This window comes from Marmota monax, unplaced genomic scaffold, assembly GCF_021218885.2.
Source record: "Marmota monax isolate L192 unplaced genomic scaffold, Marmota_monax_Labrador192_F-V1.1 WCK01_AAM20220418_F8-fsc00019, whole genome shotgun sequence".
Lineage (NCBI taxonomy): Eukaryota > Metazoa > Chordata > Mammalia > Rodentia > Sciuridae > Marmota > Marmota monax.
The window spans coordinates 20,619,077-20,643,310 of NW_026695242.1; the positions used below are offsets into that span (position 1 = coordinate 20,619,077).

At 39.1% G+C, this 24,234-nt stretch overlaps 1 protein-coding gene across 1 annotated transcript; it reads right to left on the bottom strand.

Moving 5' to 3' along the window:
- Positions 1-18,304: 18,304 nt before the first annotated feature.
- LOC124076120 (uncharacterized) lies at positions 18,305-20,539 on the bottom strand. Its single transcript, XM_046419920.2, has one exon. The coding sequence runs from the start codon at positions 19,989-19,991 to the stop codon at positions 18,336-18,338; it is 1,656 nt and encodes a 551-aa protein (XP_046275876.2). The 5' UTR covers positions 19,992-20,539; the 3' UTR covers positions 18,305-18,335.
- Positions 20,540-24,234: the final 3,695 nt, after the last annotated feature.

Sequence of the window (24,234 nt, forward strand, 5' to 3'; positions counted from 1 at the left end):
CTATTGCACATCTTAAATGTATCTGAAGGGCTTCACTATATTTATTTATTGTCTTACTTTGAAACAAATTTCATGTTTCACAGAAAGACCTTACAGAGTGGGAGACAGAGAGGAGACAAATTGAAGATCTTTTATCAATGAACCTTAATTACCAAGTTGGAAAAATAAGAAAACATAGTTTTTCATTCACCCAGCATACATTCAAGTAGAATTCCCACTGCCTTCTAATAGCCACATTAGCTCAATGTTATAGTTCAGCTACTGAACAATGGATAGGTAAAGCATTGAACTTTGTTGAGTTGGCTATAAATTCAGAGAAAGACACATTTATTTGTTTAGGGACCATCTGTGGCATTAAATGAAAATTAGTGAATACTCTCTGCTTTTATCAACTACTATTTAAGTAAATAAAGGGAATATTTTGTGAAACACTGGTGGCCATTTATGAAATACTATTCGGTGTGTCTTCTGGGTTACTTGTACTCCTTAGACAAAGGGCCAATGGGATGACAGTCTTTCCCTTACATTAATAGATTTTAGCTGTTTTATTCTATATATTTTCCAATGTTTGTTTATGTGTTTTAAAGGGAAAAAACTTACCTCATTTCTTCTTCTTCTGTATTCTTTGTCATGATAAGACATTATTTTACCTCCACATATAACTTTACACTTTAAATTTATTCATCTATTTAAATAGATTTAATTGTATCAAATGTTCTTTTTAGAAAACACTTTGAAATAACGATTTTCGCTAGAATGAATACCAAAAATGCATTTGCTGATCAAAGCGTTTTTCATTAGAACTTACATATAATTTATAGTTTCAGTATCATTATTTATCAGTCTTTCAAAACATTCCAGAGGTCTCAATTTCTATAAAATTTTGACTTTAGTAATAGTAACTTCAAATGTCTAGAGTATTAAAATATAGTCTGTAGAATATTAGATGTAGGACTAAAATAGATAATGATGATTCTTTGAAAAGCACTTAAAATACAGAGAGTTTAATTTGGTCATAAAAATGTAAAAATGTAGTGTTTTCATCCTATTACTTTCCATATTTAACTCCCCACCTGTGAATAGTTATTTTAAAAAATCAGCTTAATATGTTTTGCCTTTGTGGACCAGATTTTTTATACTTTCTTTCAGATTTTTTCTTTTAAACTGTTCAATTTTTGTTAATGACAAGGTTATTACTAAAACATAAATAATCAATTTTATTGTACTTTAATAAATAAGTACTCTTAAACATTTTTCCAGATAGGTCTTTAAGTTTTCTTCATCTTAAATAATTGTATTGAATTTTGTTTTACAAAAGAACTTAAAAATATGTACTGATTTCAAGATAAATTTAACAAAAAATTTCAAGGATGGGTTGATTTGTTCAGCCCTTTTATATTTCTTTTATCCATATTTTATTCTCTTTGTTCATAATCTGATAGGTGTGCTATATTGAACATGTGTACTCCCTTTTTAGAAATATAACATATTTTAGGTCCCCTCTAGTTCATTTTAATTCATGAAGGAAATAGGTAGTTTTGGAGAACTATTTAAAACCTAATATACAAGACCATCATTTTACCTTTCTGCATCCTATTCTATGGGCTTCAGAATTGTCACTTTAAAACACAGGCTGAAGGACATCAATAACTACAACTTTAAATTCTGTTATTACTCATCAATATCATTTAGTTATCTGGCATATGTGCCCAAACCTATTTTTGGATGATTATTGACTCTGAAAGAATATGGACAAGATTTTTCTGTTTTAACAGTCTTTGGAGAAGCAGTGTTTTCTCCTTTATACTTTTCCTTTCTTTACTTTTTTTTTTTCTTTTTGATACCACGGGTTGAACCCTGGGTGTGCTTTACGACTGAGCCACATCCCTGGCCCTTTTATTTTTTATTTTTGAGACAGGGTCTTGCTAAGTTGTTTTTGGGAGGGGTCTCACCTCCTTGCTGAGGCTGGCCTTGAACTTGCAATCCTCTTGCCTTAGCCACCTGAGCCACTGGAATTATAGGCATGCACCGCTGCCCCTGGCTTCTCCCTTATTCTTAGGCTCTTCTTTTCCTTTTAGTTGCCCAGAAGGTAGTCTCACTTATTCATAATGTGAAAGATTAAATAATAATCTCATTAGTAATACTCTGCTGATACCATATATATTAGTTTTTAGGTAGTAAAATGAAAAAAATAGGAGCTTTAATCACAAAAATTTTAAAAAAAATTAAACTTTTTCAGGGTGCTAGGTTTTTTTCCGTTTATCCTTGGCTTTATATTAGCCCAATTTCACATCTGCAGGTTCAGGTCAATTCCTGCATTGTAAGTCCAATTTATTCAAGGTTCACATAGAGAATGATTGATTACTCAGGTATGTTTTGGAGTTCTGGAGATCTATCTTGCATTATTTGCCTTAGCGAATATAAAATCTGAGCTGACATTGACTTTTGAGACCTATTTGTTTCTTTCCAGTTGGTAAACTCTTGCTTTATCTGTTCAAAACCAATCAGGTGTCTTTATTTCAAATTCTTGGCAAATTGGGTAATCTTGCCCAGTCTTTGCTCCTCAAACTGCTTTGCCCTTTAAGTGATTTGCTATGTTTCTTTGCTGTTTATATTATAGATATGGGATCCAACATCTGTGCAATTTGGACTGCCAAGTCTTTGCTAGTAGCCAAGGACAGATGAGAAAAATCCTCCAGTGATCGAAATACTAAACTGGGTTTTTTTTTTTTTGTTTGTTTGTTTGGTGAGTGAAGGTTCCAATTTATCAAGTACAAGTGATGTGAGACAACCTTAGGTCAACTCTCAACCTTCTTCTGGTGATACTCTTGAACACAACAATTTGGCTGGAGTCTGCACCTTTAAAGGAGATGCACTGAATGGGAGGGTTTATAAGTGAAACCTCTTCTATGGTGAGTCTCTCTGAGGCAACTTCAGAGACAAGTCTGGTCCCCCTGAAAGGAATGTGCCTTCCCCAAATCTATTCTTAGACCTGTCTTGAGCAAAATTTCTGACTCTACATCTCCCAATCTAAATAGGAACAGAAGCATTCCTGTTCCTTGACTGAAGTTGAGAATCATTTGAGTGATTGGGTTGGGACATGAATTTGAAATAAAAGAGGATCCTTCTCTCAAGCTATTATCTTTTACAGATTTGTTGGGGGGATTTCATTGAATCTCTTATTTGAAAACTGAAACAGGTTCAATGCACTACTTAGCATCTCATGTAAGTCCAGTAAGACAGAATGTTCAACAAGTTATATGAAGTGGATGTATTACTTATAGATGAGAAGAAAGGGACAATGGAAACCTAGGATTTATTGAGAGATGGTCCCCCAAGACTCAGGAAGTCTTCCTGAGGTGGATGTGGTCTTGTCTGGGTGTGCCTCACTTGAACCACAGCTGAGAGTCTCCAAAAGGCAGTCAACCTTGGTTACTCACTTCAGGGGCCAAGTATCCCAGGGGGCTGAAGAACTGAAAAACATCCTTTTGTGGGAGGGAGCTGAGACTATTACAGTATGTTCCTTCCTGATCTCAGGATGTTTCATTCCTGGAACAATCTTTCTTTAGTTTGAGAAGTATAAGTGAAAAAGAGAAATGTGTTGATTTTCTCCCAATCTGTAGGAATGTGGCTTTTTGTTTTTGATAAACACGTCTAATTATTTCTTTCTTTCTTTGAAATACACACACACACACACACACACACTCATTGGGAATTTTAAAATGTGGATCATGTGCTATATTCACTGATTAAATGTGGACTGATGAGGACCAACTCTCATCCGTATCTATCCCCCAATATTGTGGCACTAGGGTTTAAGTTTCCAACACAAGTTTTTGGAAGGACACATTCAAATCATGGTAACTATCAAGTTCATATTTTATCAAGATTATCAAACTATCTTGGAAAGATCACTTGCAATTAAAAGTTCCTAAATCAGTTATTCTTTCCTTTTAATTTCCATTCCTTTATGAGACAAGTACTCTATTTTAAGTAATATGGATTAGTATTTAAAATGTTAGGTAAATACAATAATAAACTAATACATTAAGGTAGAATGATATTCTCCATCCTGAATTGCATGGCTTCAGACAAGTAATATAGAATTTGAGAAGACATAGATACACATAAGTCTAAAGGAACTAAGTCAATTTTTTTCTTGAGGTAAAAGTAATTAGGCTCAGAATGAAAGGAAATATTTGAAAATGAAAGAATCCATGCCTTACCTATAGAATGTATTTTGGAGAACTCCTCAGAGCAGGAAAAAACAACTGATATCTAGACCTTCATGCTTGACTACACAGGAATGTTCTGTTCTTGCCTCCACCATTATTCATACTGTCTTTTTTTGAACTGCATTTAAGTCCATAGAAACTAGATTAACAGCAACTCAAAAAATTCCTTTTGAATACTTATTGAATAGTTGTAAAATATAATAAATTTGAAATAGTTCTATAATGCTTTCATGGAAAAATAGGCTAATTTTGGAATCCTAACATATAAGCTGCATCTGGAGAAGGGCATGCTCCTGCTTACAATGGAGTGAATGTTCTCTAAGGAGAGTCAACCCTAATATATTGGTCTGGATGATATATCGAGGAGTTAAACTCACATTTACCAAATTTCACTCTGCGAAACGTAACTAAAGTAAGTGATCTGTCATGTTAAAAATCTCAAAATCATGCAAATTTGGATATAAATGTTATGTCTTATAACATACTTTAATAGAATATATCTGAGTTAATGAAAAAGAAAATTAGAAAATATTTAAGAATAAAAGTGTATTATTTAGAGATACCTTGAATTTCTAAATCCAAAGTTGGTTCAAATGTCTATTCTTTACTTAAGTTTTTGTATATTTTATTATTGTTTTATTGTTTTATTTTTTAGGTTTTTCTTATATCAAAATAAATTTATTTATTTATTTATTTATTTATTTATTCATTTATTTATACATACATACATACCTGGAATTGATTCTGGGGGCACTCAATCACTGAGACACATCCCCAGCTTTTTTTTTTTTAAATTTTGAAACCAGGTCTTGTTGAGTTGCTTAGAGGCTAGCTACATTGCTGAGTCTGTCTCTGAATTGGCAATCTTCCTGCTTCAGCCTCTGGAGCCACTGGTATTACAGACATGTGCCGCCTTGTCTGGCACTACCAAATATTTTTATCCTGAACTACAAAAAGTCTTCTAATTTCACCCTTTCTTTTGTTTTTTTTGTCTTTCTTCCTTTCTATAATGGAAGAAGAAAAACAGGCCTCAGAATGTGAAGATGAATTTTCTCTTTTGTGCAAAAAGTAAAGTTGTTTAGCAGAAGGATGTAACAAATAATACACTGATAAAAATAAAAGTTGTTTCTAACTTTTAAATTTCATTCTTTGTATTTGATAAAGATTTAGAAATAATGTCTTGTTTTTCACAAAATTGGAAGTTTTAGAAATTTTCTCAAATTTATCTTAATCCTATCAGGTTCCCTTTCCTTCTTTTTTTATTGTAAATTATGTAAGAAGTTAGGCTACACCATCATTATCATCATAAATATATATTTTTAAAGAGAAATAAGGAATTGAAAGTGGAAAAATATTACAAGAGATTGTTATTTTGGCTTACTTAGCAGTAGAGACTGTCAGAGGAAAGCAGTTCTGATACCTTGATAGTAAAAAAGTCCCCCCAAACCCCCAGAACATTAATACTTCAAAGTAGGTATATCCATAAACAGTGTTGCACTGCCTATTGTGTGAAAACAAATTCAAATATATGATCTCAATTTTACTTTTTTCAGGTTTTAAAAACTGGAAATAAAAGTATTACACAGTAAATTTAGGGAGGCATTTAAAAAAAATCTGGACAATATAAAAAATCAAAACTAACATAGTGCAATCAAATGGGAATCCTGAATATTTCTTCAGTTACTACAGCTAAGGGGAAAGGGGCTGCTGCTTCCTTTCTCTCTCCTTCCTTTCTTTTTATTCATTTTTGAAAGCCATTATAGAAGGAGTTAGGAGGAAGCTAATGCATTAATGTAAAGTGGACATGATCTACAGACTCTCCATGCCCACAGAGAAGGGGCAGATAATTCATCCTCTAGTGTCTCATCTATGCATGGGAGTCTTTTCTTCTTCCTCTTCTTCCTGATTTAATTTCATTTAACAGAGAGATGACTCTTAAACCACTATATTTTCTTATTGAAGTCAGATTTCAGAAAAAAATTGAGTTAAATTTGTGGCCAACTGCTCACAAAATCATGCGTTTTTCATGGCATGTCTTCATCTTTGGGAGAATTATGTATAATTAAATATTTTCAAATACATGTGGTTTTAAAAAATGGCAACAATAGACAATTTTGGAGAAGGTATCTAAAGCATAGGGAATGAGAGATAAAAAGCAATTATTAATCCCGGCAAACACAATGCAAATAACCTGGTGCGCCCAGGAGCCCAAGAGGCACCCTTGGTCCATGTTTGACCACCCTCCTGGCTAGTCCTTCAGGGAGACCCAGGTTGCCCAACGCACATTCACTGTCCTGTGGAGGAATTTTTCCGCACATCCCTCCAGAAGCGAAGACGACAGCCCCTAAAAGGAACCATGCGTCCAAGGCCGCTGTGGGCACAAGGCATGCAGAGACTTGGGGAGCCTGGCTACACTCCGGCTGGTCTGAACGTTCGCCCGGTCCCTTCGGAAGGGGCAGTGGAGGGCAAAACCTTATCTGATTAGTGGAAGTCAAAGTCATCTGGGAGACGGATGCAGCATTTCCCCTTAGAAAACCTCCCACGCAGGGGATTCGGTCTTGGGAAGCAAAGCGGTTCAACAGCTCAGCGCAGACCTGGGTTTCTCTACTGGAGGTTATGCACCTTCAGGTAGGCAAGGTATTTGCTCAGCCCCAGGGCCTTTTCTGCCCATCTTGGAAAGGGCGTGGCTTGGTCAGAGCAGGTAAGGATCTGGATTTCAAGCGGTCAAGGTTCTGACCCATGCTCAGATGATCTGGATTAATTAACCACTGACGGGTCTCCTGAGCCCACCTGTCACCCCAGGATCTGCTGAGAAAGCTGATTGCTGCTCCCCTTTCTCTCCCAAGGATGTTGTGTTCCTGCTGCAGGTGTGGATCCATCAGCATCTCTTGCTCTTGCCTCCCCTTTCTAGGTTCCAAGAATGTCCATCTATGCATGTCAATAGTGTTTCCTGGCTATGCTTGCCCCCATTCATCACTTACAGATTTTCCAAGAGGCACCTACAGTATAGACGACCACCAGCAGCAGCTACACACACACACACACATACACACATACACACACAAATGCATATGTGGGAGGCCTTCAGTGACTATAGGCATGGATCTGGATTGATTTTTCTGTTGAGTAGTGCATATGAAAAGGTACTTCATATGAGACAACATAAGGACAATCTAAGGCCAAGACTAGAGTGAGTGACTAAGGTGCTTGCCTGGAGCACTAAGAGCAAGCAGACAAAAACAAAACTACTTTGTAATCAAGATAAGTAATATTTTAGCAGATTATTAAATAATCAGAATTAATGAAGAAAATCATGATGTATGAGATATCAAAATGAAGGTACTGTTCCTGACCCTGGACCCAAGCAGAGTGGAAAATTGTAGGAAAAAACACAACTATTCTCTCTCCTTTTTTTTTTTTTTTACTTTTCAGTTTACCTAAAGGAACATTTGTTCTATGCTGTTAATGCATTTTTCCAGAATCCCACAACATTCTGCTTCTCCCCTCAACTCACTCTCTTAACTTTCTTTTGGTGAAAAAAAGCTATATATATATATACTGCAAAGAGCAAACATGTTCCTTCTTGACAGAATTTTACACCCTGACAAGAAGTTTCCAATATCTTTACTGAATTTGTCTCTTGTTGCCTTTACTCAGACTCCTTATGTAATTGTACAAATTACCCCCAAGTTGTTTGCTTAAATATAATCTCAGAGTTTTGTGTCAGGATTCAAGGTGCTTCTTAGCCTGGTGCCTCTGGCGGAGCTGCTCTCACATCCTGCAGTCAAGGTGGCCCCAGGTCTGCAGTCATCTCAGGACTCCACTTAGAGTAGCTTCTCCTTCCAAGCTTACTTACATAATCTACATAATCTTGGTGAGACTTTAGATTCTTTCTGGCTCTTGGCCCTAGAGCCAGGGCCTTTCTACAGGGTTCCTCACAACATGGTAGCCAGCAAGCAAGAGAGCCAAAGAAGGAGCAGACCAAAGAAGCCACAACCTTTTTGTCTTTGTCTTTCTTCTACTTGTCACTATTTCAGGAGTAAAATTCCATCTTTTCCATTGTATTCTGTTATTGTGTTGGAAAGCAGTAAACCTAACCCTACATTTGGGAGAAGATGAAACATGGATTTGACTACCAGAGACAGGAGTCATAGTGGCCTGCTCAGGCACAATGACAGAGAAAGAATAAAAAAAAATTCAGAATAGATTTCTAAAATTTATCTAGGGTAATGGACCTTTTCATTTTATTTTTCCAGACTTTTGTGAAAGTACGATAATAATGAATTATTAGAAAGAGAAAAATGCCAAATTTATCCCATTTCTAAATATTAGACTAAATAGAATATATATATATACACACACACATATATTCATATATATATATATATATATACATATATATATATATATATATATAACTTAATACATATAAGCAAAAAAGTAGCTAATAGTAAAAAGAAGAATTCCAAATCTACACCTACTGCTCACTGAAAGCAAGTGTATTGGTAATTAAAATAAAAATTACTATTAAACTCAAAACCTGAAGCTAAGATAGGAGGATCATGAGTTCAAAGTCAGACTCAGCAAAAGCAAGGTGCCAAGCAACTCAGTGAGAATCTATCTCTAAATAAAAATACAAAATAGGGCTAGGGATGTGGCTCAGTGGTTGAGTTCCCCTGAATTCAATCCCTGGTACCAATCCCCACCCCACTCCCCACCAGCAAAAATAAATAAATAAATAAAATTCAAAATCTATGTTTGTCATTTTGCAATTGTAACCTTAACAAAAAATACAGGCAAAATAGACCACATATTTAAAATTTCTACACATACCTTAAACAAACGCTGTGTGTGTCACTATATAAATTTTTAATGTGATAAGGTTTACTTCTTGCTTGTCAACTTATTTGGTTTACTTTGGATTGATAATAATGGTATTTGCAGAGAATGGCCTTTCAGAAGAATCTCAAGAGGAGTGTGAACAGAGACTCAGAGACAATCTTAGCAGCCTCAAGTTATCCATTTTAAATTTTATTCAAAATGAAGCAAATAGATCTGTATTTTCAATTTTAATTGTAAATCTCTTTTCAGTAAGTTCTTCCAATAACTGATCCTATAGTGTTATAATTTAAATGAAATGAACTATTGAAAGAATGTGCACCTAGGTCTATATATTTCTTATGTGTGGGACTTCTTTCAATGGGAAATAAAATTTAAAAAATGTTATGTCAATTTTGTGTTTTGAAATAACATTTTGTGGATAGACAATACCAAGATCAACACCTACTTCACTGATACATTATTAAATTATTGAATTATATCATAGTACATTGTTCTTCCAAACATATAACTATATTTTTGCTTTTTGTATTTTCTATTCAGTAATATATTGTTTTCTTCCTTTTGTGAAGATATTAGAATCATAAGAATATTGACAAATAGTCAATTCTCAATATCAATTCACCTCTCTAACCTTTAAAACTTTGTGGTGTTCAAACTTTCTTTACAGATTAGTTCCCATTGATAGTTATTTTAACATGCAATAACTAGTATAAATGTCAAATTTGTCTTTACAAGATTATGTTTTTTACTAGATTATGTTTTTTACTATGTCACTCACAACATTATACAACTAACTTTTTAAATTTTTCTTGTTAATTTTTTTCTACAAAAAAGAAGCAATATGTTCATTATAATTTTAACACAACCTTCAAATTTCAGTGTTCCATCAGAGACCATTAGACCATTGAGTTTGTTTTCTTATTTTTAAGCTCATCTATTTGTAAAAATACATTGGGATTATTATTATTATTATTATTATTATTATTATTATTATTAGGGGGTACCAGGGATTGAACTCATGGGCACCATTATACCACTGACCCACATCCCCAGTCCTATTTTTTGTATTTTATTTAGAGACAGGGTCTCATTGAGTTGTTTAGAGCCTCGCTTTTTGCAAAGGCTGGTTTTGAACTGAGATCCTCCTGTCTTAGACTCGTGAGCTGCTGGAGCCTTTGGACACCACTGTGCCCAGAGGAAACTTATTTTTTATCAGAAGTCTTTGGAAGAACACAGAGATCCTTGTTTATTTTTTTTAATATAACAAGTAATTCATTCTTCCTTTCAATTGCCATGTAGGTCCATTGGATCTTTCTACAAATCTAAGCTTCATTATGGTATTTTAGTAATCTGATTTTTCCTATATCTTCAAATGTTTGTTCCCTCACTACCTGAGGAATTATTGGTAACTACTCTACAACAATTTTTCCACTCTGTGCTAAAGGAAGATTTAGATAATAAGAGAATGAAAGATGATGAAATCACCCTGGAAAAAAAGATGCAATACTGAAATAAACCATCATCCTTCTGCATTCTTTTTGCATTGCCTGGAGTACCACACTGTGGAGACAGACAAATTGTGGGGACTAGAGACAGAATGCTTGAAGTCTGCTTTTGACTTTCAGTTTGTTCTTATAAAGTCAAAGGGAAGAAAACATAGGGAGATATGTCTCAGTTACTAGACTCAAATGAGATGGCAAAGAGACAACAGCATTCCTTTCACTAATGATAATGGTGAAATTAATCATCTAATTGAACTTCAGACAAGAAATCTTCAGATGATGGAATTTCTCAAACTCAAGAGTATGCTAGAGAACAACGGACTTCTAAGGAAAAAAAAAGGAAACAATATTCCCATGCAGATAGTCATTCAACAGGAACGACTTTATAAAGCAGTATTTTACAACTTAGATCATCTGATTTTGTTAAAAAGTTGCATGTTTTGGGCTGGGGATGTGGCTCAAGAGGTAGCACGCTCGCCTGGCATGCGTGTGGCCCGGCTTCCATCCTCAGCACCACATACAAACAACGACGTTGCGTCCGCCGAAAAAACTAAAAAATAAATATTAAAATTCTCTCTCTCCCCCCGCCTTTAAAAAAGAAGTTGCATGTTTTGAGATATGAACCACAATGCACATGATTTTAAGATGTTTGCTATGTTTAAATTCTTAAAATTGTTACCTTAATAAAGTTGTTACCTGCTACCCCTTTATTTTACTTCTGTAAATTATTTATAAAGTGACTTAAAATACAAAAGGATGTGAAAGGGTCCGTGTCACTCAGATAGTAAAGATGATAACTATTTTTCCTGGTATACTGAGGTTTACTCAGGATAAATAACCCAGAATATTTTCCTGTCATTGTTTTTGTGAAATGAAAATCCATTCTTCCCCAAATCTTAAAACTCTAAATCATGTTTGTTACTAATATAATCTGTAAGAGTTTAACACATTTCAGAGCTATTGGTTTGCTAGCAATTAAGCTGCATAATTTTTTTTTTCATTTTACTACCATGTTCAAATAAAACAAACACTGAATAAATTTCCATATTAACAATATGTGTGCTTTTCTTCAAGTGGACATGAAAATTCTAATCTTGTTGTATATAATCATCTTTTATATGATTAACTAGTTCCCAATATGTGAAGCCATGGTATCACTATGAAGTTGAATTTGAGCAATCTTATTTGTCATGATTCATCAAAAATTCCCAAGCAAATGTATTTGATAGTCTTTCCCTAAGATTTTAGTAACTTATATATAGCTATTACTTCATGAAAGGTCTGTAAACCACCATGTTTATATCTGAAATAGAGAACATCTGCTTCTGTCTTCTTTCTGATTCATTTATTTTTCTTAAAAGATTATTTTTTGCTTTAAAATAATTTATTTGTCTTACTTGTGATTGTAACTTAAGCTTTGAAAATTTTCTTAGTTTATTAACCAGTACAATTCTATAAATAATGCAGTACAGTTTTGCCCTTCATCCTCAGTTTTTACTATGAGACAATTCAATAGGTGAATGATCATATGCCCAAGATACCAGGAAAAAAATCTTTGATCTTCATTCCCTCTGAATCATTTTCACTGTCATCATTTGGATTATTCAAAACAAGGCTCTTTTCTTTGAGAAGCAAGCCCTGTGATTGAAATATCCACAGATCCCAAACCCGGAATGAACCACACGAGACACTGGCTGCAAAAAGCAGGAGGCGTTTATTCTCACACAGGCGCCTGCGGGTGCACAGCAAAACCTCAGCCGGAGCTTCGATGAGCTGGCACACCGGGCTTTGGGGTATAGATCTTTTATATGGAACAGGTGGGTTAGGTCTTAGCTTAGCACAGCAACAGCCTTCCTATTGGTCCCTCTGAATTCAGCAGTTGAGTCACCTAGGGGGGTAAACTTGTTTTTCAACTTTTTGTTCTCAGAAAAACCATAAAATTGCATTCTGTCCTTTCAGTTCCTGTTTTTAAACCTAGTTCTCAAGTTTAACCAGTAGGACTGTCGAAAAGGAACATCTTGTGATAGGGGGCCCGTTAGGGTTATCTACATGGAACATCTTGTGGTAACATTGTGCAACACCTGAGGTGCTACATGCTGCTGGAGGGGTTTTGACATGGGGGTTGGGTGAGGATGTGTCTTGCAGCTTTGAGGCCTAGGGGTTTGGTCATCTAATGCTGGGCCTGGGTCTTGAGGTCCTACATTCCCCCCTTTTTCTTTATCCGGGATATAATCTTATATCCATTGATCTACCTGCTCAGAGTCCGGTATTTGCTCAGCTGATGGTTCAGGGTGCTGTGGGAGTACTTGATATTGCTGCGCGAGTACCATAGTTTGAATTACAGACAATCTTTCTTTTATAAATTGCATTAATTTGTTAAATATGCAGGGCCCAAATGTTAAGATCAGCAGCAATACAATTAAGGGACCGGCTACAGTAGATAATATAGTAGTTAACCAAGGGGAGTTATTAAACCAGCTTTCAAACCAACTTTGGGAGCTTTGCAGAGACCTTTCCCTTGCATCTAGTCTTTCTCTAAGCTTTGTCATAGACTCCCTTACTACCCCTGTGTGATCGGTGTAAAAGCAACAGTTTTCTTTTAAGGCTGTACAAAGTCCTCCCTCCTTCAAGAATAATAGGTCCAGACCTCGTCTATTCTGCAAGACAACTTCTGATAAGGAGGTTAGGGATTTTTCTAAAGCAGTTACAGAGGTTTCTATTGCTCTTAGGTCTTGTTGGATTGCAGCTTCTAGAATCCCTAGCTGTCGGGGGCCCTCAACCAGAGCTGCAGCCCCAGTCCCAATTCCTGCCAATACTCCTGCTCCTAACAAGACTGCCAGGGTAAGGCTGATAGGCTCTCGGGTGTATCGAATCCTGCCCATGAAATGTCCTTCAAATTCCTCTGAGGAATAATAGAATAGTCGTGGGTAGATTCGGACTAACACACAAAAATCAGTGGAGGCATTGAGGATTGCCGTGGAAATACAGGGGGTCAGTCCAATGTTGCAGGCCCAATAAGTTCCGGGGGGACCCCACAAATAGTTATTTTGTGAGCCATTTGTCAGGAGGGTGGTGTTACAGAGAGGTTGATGTGACAGGGGTATATTTCCTACACAGATCCCTTGTCCTGAAACTTCAGTGATGGTGAGTTTATAGCCGGGCAGGGACATACATTTAGGATCAGGGTTTATGTTACTGTTCCAGTCAGACATTATTGCTATTCCTTCATAGTAGGGTGGGCCGAAGGTGAGACAGAGCCAACATTCCCGGGTGCGGTCTGGGTTGGTGGCATTGAGGGCATAAAAGGCTCCTTGAATCAAATCTAACAATCGGTTTTCGGTTTCAGGGAGTGTGGGTTCGGGGGAGTAACTAGAGGTTTGACAGTCTATGGTTACAATTTGAGACATGGGTGGCTCACTGGGAGGTACTTTGGGCGGACTTTTTGATTGTCTGGGAACTGAGGGAGCTCTTTGGTCCCCGAGAACAGGATTAGGTCCTATTGGGCTCATCAAAATTGGGGTTAGAGATAATTTGATTCTGAGAATTACACCGAGATCATCTCCTTTCATAAACCATCTAAGGCCCCATGTTCTCCCAGTGAGCCAGGGATCTAGCTGTTCTTTTCCTTTTTCTGTAAACTGTATCCGTAAGGGCAATGATTTGTCCCCTTGGTAGTAAGATGTAGGGGGGGGATAGCAATCAGAGGGGCGCGTACCATGGGGAGTGAAGTTTTTGAGTATTGTTATGAATTCCTTATCAGAAGAAGGTTTCCAGTGAGCGTCCCCTGTAGTTTCACAGCCCCAGGAGGAGCAAAAGTATGTTTTATAATTTCCACATCTACGTGCTTGGGTTCGGTTTCTCCCTTCTTTGGGACAAACGTAAAAGTCATGTTGACCCAGTCTGCATCTCGTTATGGGGGTAGAACAATAAGTACTGAGGTCATGTGAGTTGCCGGGAATATCCCAAGAGTCTGATTCAGCGGCTAGTTGACAAAAGTCTGGGGTCAAAATAGGCCACCATGTGCCAGGGATGTGGGCTGCTGTAATAGACCAAATTATTTTTCCGGTTTCGGAATACACCTGCCAAGTCAACTTCATGGGGGTATGGGGATTACTACCTAGGACGAGGGGAGTAGCGTAGAGAGCAAGAGTGATTAACAACGTGTAAGTCTTATCTTTAGCGGGTTTTGGGTGCGTTGCAGTTTCCATTCTGGATCCAGAGAGGCGTCTGTGGGCTCCTGCGGATGTGCAGCTTTCACGTGGGAAGCGTGGATCCAAGCGGTGATGCCGTCCACTTTGATTGCAGTGGGAGTGGTCAGCAGGATGGTGTAAGGTCCTTTCCACCGCGGTTCGAGGTTCTTGCTCTGGTGCCTGCGTACCCAGACGGTGTCTCCGACTTTGAAGGGATGTGGCAGCGAGGGGGTTTTGAGTTCCTCCTTGTATGCTGCGGCTAGAGGCTTCCAAACCTCGTTCTGGACCAACTGCAAGGCACGCAAATGAGTCTGCATAGATGGGGTGAGGGAGGCATAAGTTTCAGTTTCATAAAAGTTAACAGCAGGTGGTGGTGCACCGTACAAAATCTCAAATGGGGTTAGCCCCTGTGGGCCTGGGGTGTTTCGGGCCCGGTATAAAGCTAAAGGTAGGAGTTGTACCCAGTCTCTAGTGCCAGTTTCAAGCGTTAATTTAGTTAGAGTCTCCTTGATGGTTCTATTCATCCTTTCTACCTGTCCTGAACTTTGGGGTCTATAAGCACAATGTAATTTCCAATTAATCCCCAATGTATTGGCCACCATCTGACTTACCTGGGAGACAAAGGCAGGCCCGTTATCTGACCCAATGGTCCCGGGTACTCCATACCTGGGAAAGATTTCTTCCAGTAATTTCTTTGCAACCACCTTAGCAGTCTCATGCCGAGTTGGGAATGCCTCGGTCCATCCAGAGAAAGTGTCAACAAAAACCAGAAGATATTTGTAGCCATACATACCAGGTTTAATTTCAGTGAAGTCTATTTCCCAATGGGTTCCGGGCTTATGGCCTTTTACCCGGATCCCTGTTCCAATTTTGATCTTACCAGCATTTACCTGGGCACATGCTTGACAGTTTTCTGCTTCTTGGCGCAGAAGTTGATCCCTGTTTGGAAGATATAAAGTACCTTCCCCACGCTCTAAGAGCTCCTTCATCTTTTTAGCCCCAAGGTGTGTTAGTCTGTGTAGGGACTTTACTAATTGTTTTGAATTTTTGAGGGGCATGATAGTCTTTCCTTGATATTTCCAGACATTTTTTCCGGGGTCATAAGTGGCCCCCAGTTTTTGTATGGCATCTAAATCTTTATCTTCATAGACCCAGTGTTCTTCATGGTCATCATGTGGTGGGTCTACTCGTTGGGGCAATAGAGTCACTATCAAAAGCTGTGGCCCTAGGGCTGCTTTCTTGGCCGTTTCATCTGCTAATCTGTTCCCTTTGGCCTCTGGAGTATTACCTTTTTGATGACCGGGGCAATGCATGATACTTAACTTTTTAGGCAAGAATAAAGCTTTAAGTAAGGCTAATATTTCAGCCTTATTTTTGATCTCTTTTCCTTCTGAGCTTAGTAGACCCCGGCGTCTGTAAATTTCTCCGTGTATGTGAGCAGTAGCAAAGGCATATCTACTGTCAGTGTACACGTTTAGTTTCTTCCCCTCTGCCAACTTTAACGCTTGAGTCAGCGCTATCAGTTCTGCCCGCTGAGCTGATGTTCCGCCCGGAAGTGCACTCGCCCATATTACCTCAGATTCGGTGGTGACGGCTGCTCCTGCTCGTCGTTCTCCATTGAGCAGATAACTGCTTCCATCTGTGTACCAGACCAGCTCCACATCCTTCATCGGTTGGTCGGTGAGGTCCGGCCGGGTTCCCTGTGTCTCTGCAAGAATCTGCTGACAGTTGTGAGGATCGGCTTTTCCTGGGAGCGGCAGGAGGGTCGCTGGATTCAGCGTCACCATGGGACCAAACTGAATTCGGTCGGTGTCCAATAACAAAGACTGGTAATGGGTGAGTCGGGCATTTGACATCCAGCGATCAGGCGGCTGGCGAATCACAGTTTCGATGGCATGAGGGGTTAACAGGGTTAATGGCTGTCCCAAAGTCAGTTTAGTGGCATCCTTAATCAGCAGAGCCACAGCTGCAATCATCCGGAGGCATGGTGGCCATCCTGCTGCCACTGGATCTAATTTCTTTGACAGGTAGGCTATAGGTCGCCTCCAGGGCCCTAGTTTTTGGGTTAAAACCCCTTTTGCATATCCCCGTTTTTCATCTATAAACAGATCAAAGGGCTTGGTAATGTCCGGTAAGCCCAAAGCAGGGGCTGACAGAAGAGCCAATTTGATGTTATCAAATGCCAATTGATGTTCCTTAGTCCAAGCAAAGGAGTTACCTTGCTTAGTTAGTAGATACAAGGGGGCTGCTATCTCAGCAAACCCAGGAATCCAGAGTCTACAGAAACCTGCGGTCCCCAGGAATTCCCGCAGTTGCTTGGGACTCTGGGGGGTTGGTATACTTGAGATAGTCTCTTTTCTGGCAGTTGTCAACCATCGTTGACCATCATGGAGTTCATAGCCCAGATAGGTAACTTTTGTCTGACAGATTTGGGCCTTCTTTGCTGACGCCCTATACCCTAGTAGCCCCAAAGTTTGCAATAATTTCTCCGTACCTGCCTGGCAATCTTCCTCGGAGGTCGCAGCCAGCAAGATGTCATCTACATATTGGAGCATGATTAGGGAAGGGTGCCTTACACGGAAGTCTGCCAAATCCTGATGCAAAGCCTCATCGAAGAGTGTTGGGCTGTTTTTAAATCCTTGTGGCAGTCTCGTCCAGGTCAGCTGTCCAGAGATTCCCCCTTCTGGATCTTTCCATTCAAATGCGAAGAGAGCCTGACTTTGGGGAGACAGTCTTAGGCAGAAAAAAGCATCTTTCAGATCCAGAACAGTATACCAAGTATGAGTAGGAGGCAAAGTGCTAAGGAGATTGTAAGGATTTGGCACTGTGGGGTGGATATCGCATACCCTCTTGTTAACTTCCCTTAAGTCTTGGACTGGTCTGTAATCATTAGTCCCCGGCTTTTTAACTGGTAGTAGTGGGGTGTTCCAGGGCGATTGGCAAGGTGTTAGGATGCCTTGGTCTAGGAGGCGTTTGATATGCGGCTTGATGCCCTGATAGGCCTCTCTTGACATAGGATATTGTTTGATATTAATGGGAGTAGCAGCGGCCTTCAGATGAATGACTATTGGGGGCCGTTGTTTTGCCAATCCCATTCCTCCGGTTTCAGCCCAGGCCTCCGGGTAGGAACTAAGCCAATAGTCCATGTCTTTCATAGGTACCGAGGGCTTGTCAAAAAGTTTATATTCGTCTTCCAATTTGAAAGTCAATATATGTAATGGAGTCTGGTTTGGCCCCGTGATGGAGACGCCCCCATCTTTAAAATAAATTTGGGCTCTCAATTTAGCCAATAAGTCTCTTCCCAACAGTGGATACGGACAGTCAGGCACGTGTAGGAACGAATGAGAAACCTTACCTGTGGCAAGGTGTACTTCTCTCGTGGTGGTCCACCGGTAGGGTTTACTCCCAGTGGCACCTTGGACCCACGTCGTTTTGTGGCTCATGGGTCCTGGTGTCTGTGTCAGCACTGAGTGTTGGGCTCCGGTATCCACTAGGAAGGTCACAGGTTGCTCCCCTACTTGTAGAGTTACCCGGGGCTCAGGGGGGAGCTCCTGGCCCTGACTCCTCTAATCCTCATCTAATGTTAGCAGTCGGGGAGCCCGGTTGGTATCTCTCCTGGGGTTGGGGGGTCTCTTTGGGCAGTCTTTTACCCAGTGTCCTTTTTCCTTGCAGTAGGCACATTGATCTCGGTCTACACGGGGTCTGCTTTGCTCCCTGTCCCTGTTTACTTTGTTTCCCTGATGTCCTGCCTGAACTACGGTGGCCAATATTTTACTTAGTTCCCTGTTACGCCTTTGTTCTCTTTCCCTTTCTTTTTTGTCTGATTCCTCTCTAAGCTTAAGTTCTCGTTCTTCCTGCATCTTTCTGATCCTGTCCTCTCGTTCTTCTGGAGTTTCTCTTTTGTTATATATCTTTTCGGCTTCCTTCAGTAAGTCTGCCAGAGAAAAATCTTGCAAGTTATCTAGTCTCTGCAATTTAGACCTGATATCTGGGGCGGACTGCCAAATGAAAGCCATAGATACATTTCCTTTTTGGTCCTCGCTATCAGGATCAAAAGGAGTAAACCTCCGATATGCCTCTTTCAATCTTTCTAGAAATGCTGTCGGGGTTTCTGTTGCCCCTTGGGTAGTCTGTCTTACCTGAGCCAAATTAGTGGGTCGTCGCCCTGCTGCATGGAGACCCGCTATGAGTAACTGGCGATAGAGACGTAGGTGGTCCCTACCTGCTTCAGTCGCATGGTCCCAGTTTGGCCGGGTTAAAGGAAAAGCTTCATTAATCAAATTTGGGAGTTGGGTGGGACGCCCATCGTCCCCTGGCACATTTTTGCGAGCTTCCAAAAGAACTTTTTGTTTCTCCTCTGAAGTGAGGAGAATTTGCAGGAGCTGCTGGCAGTCATCCCATGTTGGCTGATGAGTTACTAGGATAGACTCAATCAAAGAGGTTAGAGCTGTAGGGTCTTTAGAAAAGGAAGGGTTATGGGTTTTCCAGTTATAGAGGTCAGAGGCAGAAAAAGGCCAATACTGATATTGGCCATTGGGGCCTCCCGTCTGTCGCAGGGGGAGAACTCTGGAGGTGTCTCCTGAGGCGGTGTGATCCCGGCGTCCCCGGAGCCGTCCCACCATGGGAGAAGGATCCGGGGGAGCATTGGCGACTGGGCCTTCTTGGTTCTCGTCCTCGGAGGATGCTTGATCAGGTTCAGGGGCTTGTAAGGGCTGGGGCTGATAGGGAGGAGGCTCATCAGTCAGCAAGTCAATTAGAGTTGAGTCCTCCGGCGGTAGAACCTTCTTTGGTGTTGTCCCTGTTTTAACTGAGGTCTCAGATTTGTTAAGAACAGGGTAAAGATGAGAGGTTTGGGGAGGGGGAAGTGGAATGAGGGGAGCAGAGGGTTCAAGGGGAGGACGGAGAGGGGGTTTGGGTGGAGAGAAAGGAGCAACCCAAGGGGGGGGGTTGGAGGCTAAGTCCTCCCAGGTAACAATGTAGGGTATCTGGTCAGGGTGTCCATGAGGACCATGGGTGAAGATTCGGGTTTTCACCTGGAAAATAAGATCAGTATTAAAAGTCCCTTCTGCTGGCCAGCTGGTGTTGAATGTTGGCCATTCTGAAGTACAGAGAGTTTTCCATTTTTTCTTTTTGACTGCCACGGACAGGTTGTCTGCCCGATCTTGAACGTCTTGCCAATGATCTAGAGTTAGGCTCAAAGGGGTTGTTAGTGATTGTCCCATGTTACTTTCAGAGAGGAAATAGAGAGACAGACACAATGACACAAAAACGAAACCAAACAGTGAGATCGCTGCGCGGCTTCGGTGGAAACCGAACAAATCAGATGGCCTGGGAGAAGTTTGTACTTCTTTGTCGCCTACAAAAATGGTGTAACCCTCGGAAACACCGGGGGCCCCAAAGAAGTGGACCCTTCTGATCCCTGGGACGTCTCCCAGGGTGGCAGGGGAGAAGTCCGAGTTCGTCAACTCCTTCTCAAGCTGCCTCAGAATACTAAATGACAGAACTGCCTCAGAATACTCAGAATACTAAATGACTATGCCTAGGATCATATAGTCTTACAGACGCTGCGCGGAACAAAGAGCAGATAACCAACAGGACAACAAGACAGTCAGTTTGAGCTGGCCAGCTTACCTCCCAGTGATGTCGGGTGTCCTCCGGATAGGGACCGGGATCGGAACCGGAACCGGGATCTTGGATCTCGGTGGAACCTCCACAATGAAATATCCACAGATCCCAAACCCGGAATGAACCACACGAGACACTGGCTGCAAAAAGCAGGAGGCGTTTATTCTCACACAGGCGCCTGCGGGTGCACAGCAAAACCTCAGCCGGAGCTTCGATGAGCTGGCACACCGGGCTTTGGGGTATAGATCTTTTATATGGAACAGGTGGGTTAGGTCTTAGCTTAGCACAGCAACAGCCTTCCTATTGGTCCCTCTGAATTCAGCAGTTGAGTCACCTAGGGGGGTAAACTTGTTTTTCAACTTTTTGTTCTCAGAAAAACCATAAAATTGCATTCTGTCCTTTCAGTTCCTGTTTTTAAACCTAGTTCTCAAGTTTAACCAGTAGGACTGTCGAAAAGGAACATCTTGTGATAGGGGGCCCGTTAGGGTTATCTACATGGAACATCTTGTGGTAACATTGTGCAACACCTGAGGTGCTACATGCTGCTGGAGGGGTTTTGACATGGGGGTTGGGTGAGGATGTGTCTTGCAGCTTTGAGGCCTAGGGGTTTGGTCATCTAATGCTGGGCCTGGGTCTTGAGGTCCTACATGATGTTTGTTTCAACCTCAGTAAATTAGGGCTAAAAATAAATAAAAAATACAGACTTAGATCTTGGTTTCTGTTTGTTAACAAATTGAACCAGAGCTCTTTTGAGAATTGGCTGATTCTAGGGCTGGACAGGGGATATATATGGTGAGCCTGGAGCATAATCAGTGTCATAAAAAAAGCAAGTGCTTCAAAGAAAAAATAGAAAACAAAGGTCTATGGGGGTATGTAAAAGAGACAGGGCAGCCAATTGGAAGAGCTCCCAATGGCCCAAATTGGAAGAATTTTAGCAACAATCATCACATTGGATTATAACCCAAAGTGGAAAGTAAATAACCATGATCCAGAGGCAAATATCAATGAATATGAGCAGATAGAAACAAATGTTTGGATAAATGGCTCTAATCATATCAGTAACAATTGGAATTAATTTTTTAAAAGTGGAGATTTTCCTGGAATTAGGATGTTTTTAAATTTAAAGGAAGATCTAAAACATAATAGTAATTTATTTTAAAATATCAATTACATTAATAATAATGCATTGATTTGACTTGATTCTTGGACTCCAAAGTATGGTCTTAAACTTCATGATTCATGACTCTCAGGATTTTAAAAACAGATGAAATTTTCAAGATCTTTACTTTAAAAATATCTTAAAAGACCTTTAAAGTTGGAGGGAAAATCTGCATTTTAAACAGATTTATTGATGCTCATTCTCTTATTATGTGCATTTTGATTTAGTTTTGTTCAGACTGAGTAATCAATACAGTTTATTGAATTTTTCAAGTTTTAGTTCTCTGTTGCTTATTCATCATCATCTGATTCATTAACCGGTATCTGAGAGAGTATTTTAGATATCTAGGATTTTTGTATTCAGTTTTGTTTTTAACCATGCACTTAAATTTATATCTGCCCTTTCTCAGAATACTTATTTTGGTCTTTCTCAAACTATTATTTTAAGATATTTATCATGGTTATTTTTTTCAATATTATATTTTCTTATATGCTTTGGGGTTTTGGAATAAGTGCATTTTCATTTTGAAAGTGAGGCTTAATTTCAGTTATAGTATTCTCCCTTATCTTAGGGCATATATTCCAAGAGCCCAGTGGATGCCTGAAACCACAGAAAGTACTAAACCCTCTATGTACTTTTTTTTCTTATGCATACATAGCAATGATAAACTTTAGTTTATAATTTCAGCACAGTAAGAGATTAACAACAATAGATAACAATAAGATAGAACAATTATAATAATATTGAAATAAAAATTATGTGAATATGGGCTGTTTATTTCTAGAATTTTTATAGGTGCATTATGATTATGCATTATAGTGAATTCATATGCCATATTTGTACCTACACGTAACATAATTTGATCAAAGTACCCTCTTTCCCTCTGATCTGTTTGCTCTACTCTTCTGATCTCAACTCTATGTTTCTAGACCATGGAGACCATTTAATTTCAGATTGTGGTTGAACTCAGGTAATTGAAACTGAAGAAAGCAGAGCAAAGAGGGATTACTGTACTTATTTTCCTCTTATTATTGTCAGTAATTGTTTTAATTGCGAAGATAGGATATGTTTCAACAGATTATAATGCTCTCAGTGAGTTTTAGATGGTTTAAATAGCATATCAAGAAATATAGTTGGGAAAGCGGAGGAATATTTGGAGTGGATAATCTGGTTTTGCTGTACACTTAGTGATGTACAGAGAATCTAAGACTAGAAATGTATAGTGGTTTCAATCAGTTCACATTGCCAGAACAAAATTCCTGAGATTGGATGATGTATAAATAAATAAAGGCATTACATTTAAGAAAAGAAAGCAAATGAATTATTTTCAGAGTCCTGGAGGCTAGTAGTCCTGGATCAAGGCATTAGGAAGTTCAGTTTGTTAGGGTCCTATCTTTACTTCCAAGATGCCCTCTATTGTTGTGTCATCAGAAGGGGATAGACGCTTGTCCTCAAGTGGCAAAAGAGACAGGTTAAAAAAAAAAAAGCCTAGCTACTTCCCTTCACACTTTTGTAAATCAAACTAATCCCACTCATAAGGGCAGAGTCTTCAGGGCTAATTACTTCCCAAAGTTCCTACCTCTGGATTCTGCTTAACTGGGGTTAATTTTGGAGAAAACACAAACATTTAAACCATGGCAATACTGTATCTGTGACACTGAAAATCTTAAATTCAGGCTAAAGAGTATATTCTTCACTGTGATGTAGCAGGAGTCAGGAAATCAGTCTAATGTCCATTTTTCTGTAGTCTGCAAGCTAATATGTTTTAGCATTTTTAAAAGGTGAAAAAAATATCAACAGAAGAATATTTTATGTCTTGACATTTCTTTAAGTGGGAATTTTAGTGTCAATGAATAAAATTTGACTGTAGTTCAAACACATTCATTTGCTTACATATCGTCTCTGGCTACTTTTGGTTTTCCATGGCAGAACTGACTACATTTGACAGATGCTATATGTGACCCTAGAAAGCTAGCTACAGTATTTACTATCTGGTCTTTACAGGAAATTTTTGGTGACCCCTGACTTATAGTATGTGGAATTATTGGAAATCATTGCCTTGGTTTGGATTCTGGTTTTCTGTCTTTGTTTTGTTTTATATTGCAGGCTAAATCCTTTGGTCTCTTTTTCTTAATGATTATTTTCTTAACTTCATTATTATATAGTATTCATGATGCTTGTTAATATTTGTGAAATTATTAGAAGATCTAAAATGCTAAAATCCCAAGACTATGTGTTGTATCTTTACTATGCTGAGAAGATTATCTTCAATGGATGGTCCAACACAGGTTTGTGACAAGCCTGAAGTACCTGGCTGCCATCAATTCATTTTATCACCATTTTGACTCTTTTTAGTACATAGAGGGATCAGTGTTTGGTAGTGTTATCAAGAAGCTGGTTTGATTTTAAGGTTATATAACTTTTTAAGAGAGATAAAACTTGGACTTGACTCAAAAAATTGTGCTCCATATGTGTAATATGAAATGAATTGCAGGCTGCCATCATGTATAACAAATTAGAATAAATAAATAATTTAAAAAGAAAAAAATTCTTATTGTACCTGTATACCACGTATCATACATTATATTTGTTATTTTCCATATGTTTGGTGAAGATATCTGATTGCCCCCTAATGTCCATTCTCTCTTTTTGACATAGTAATATAATGCCCACATTTCAGT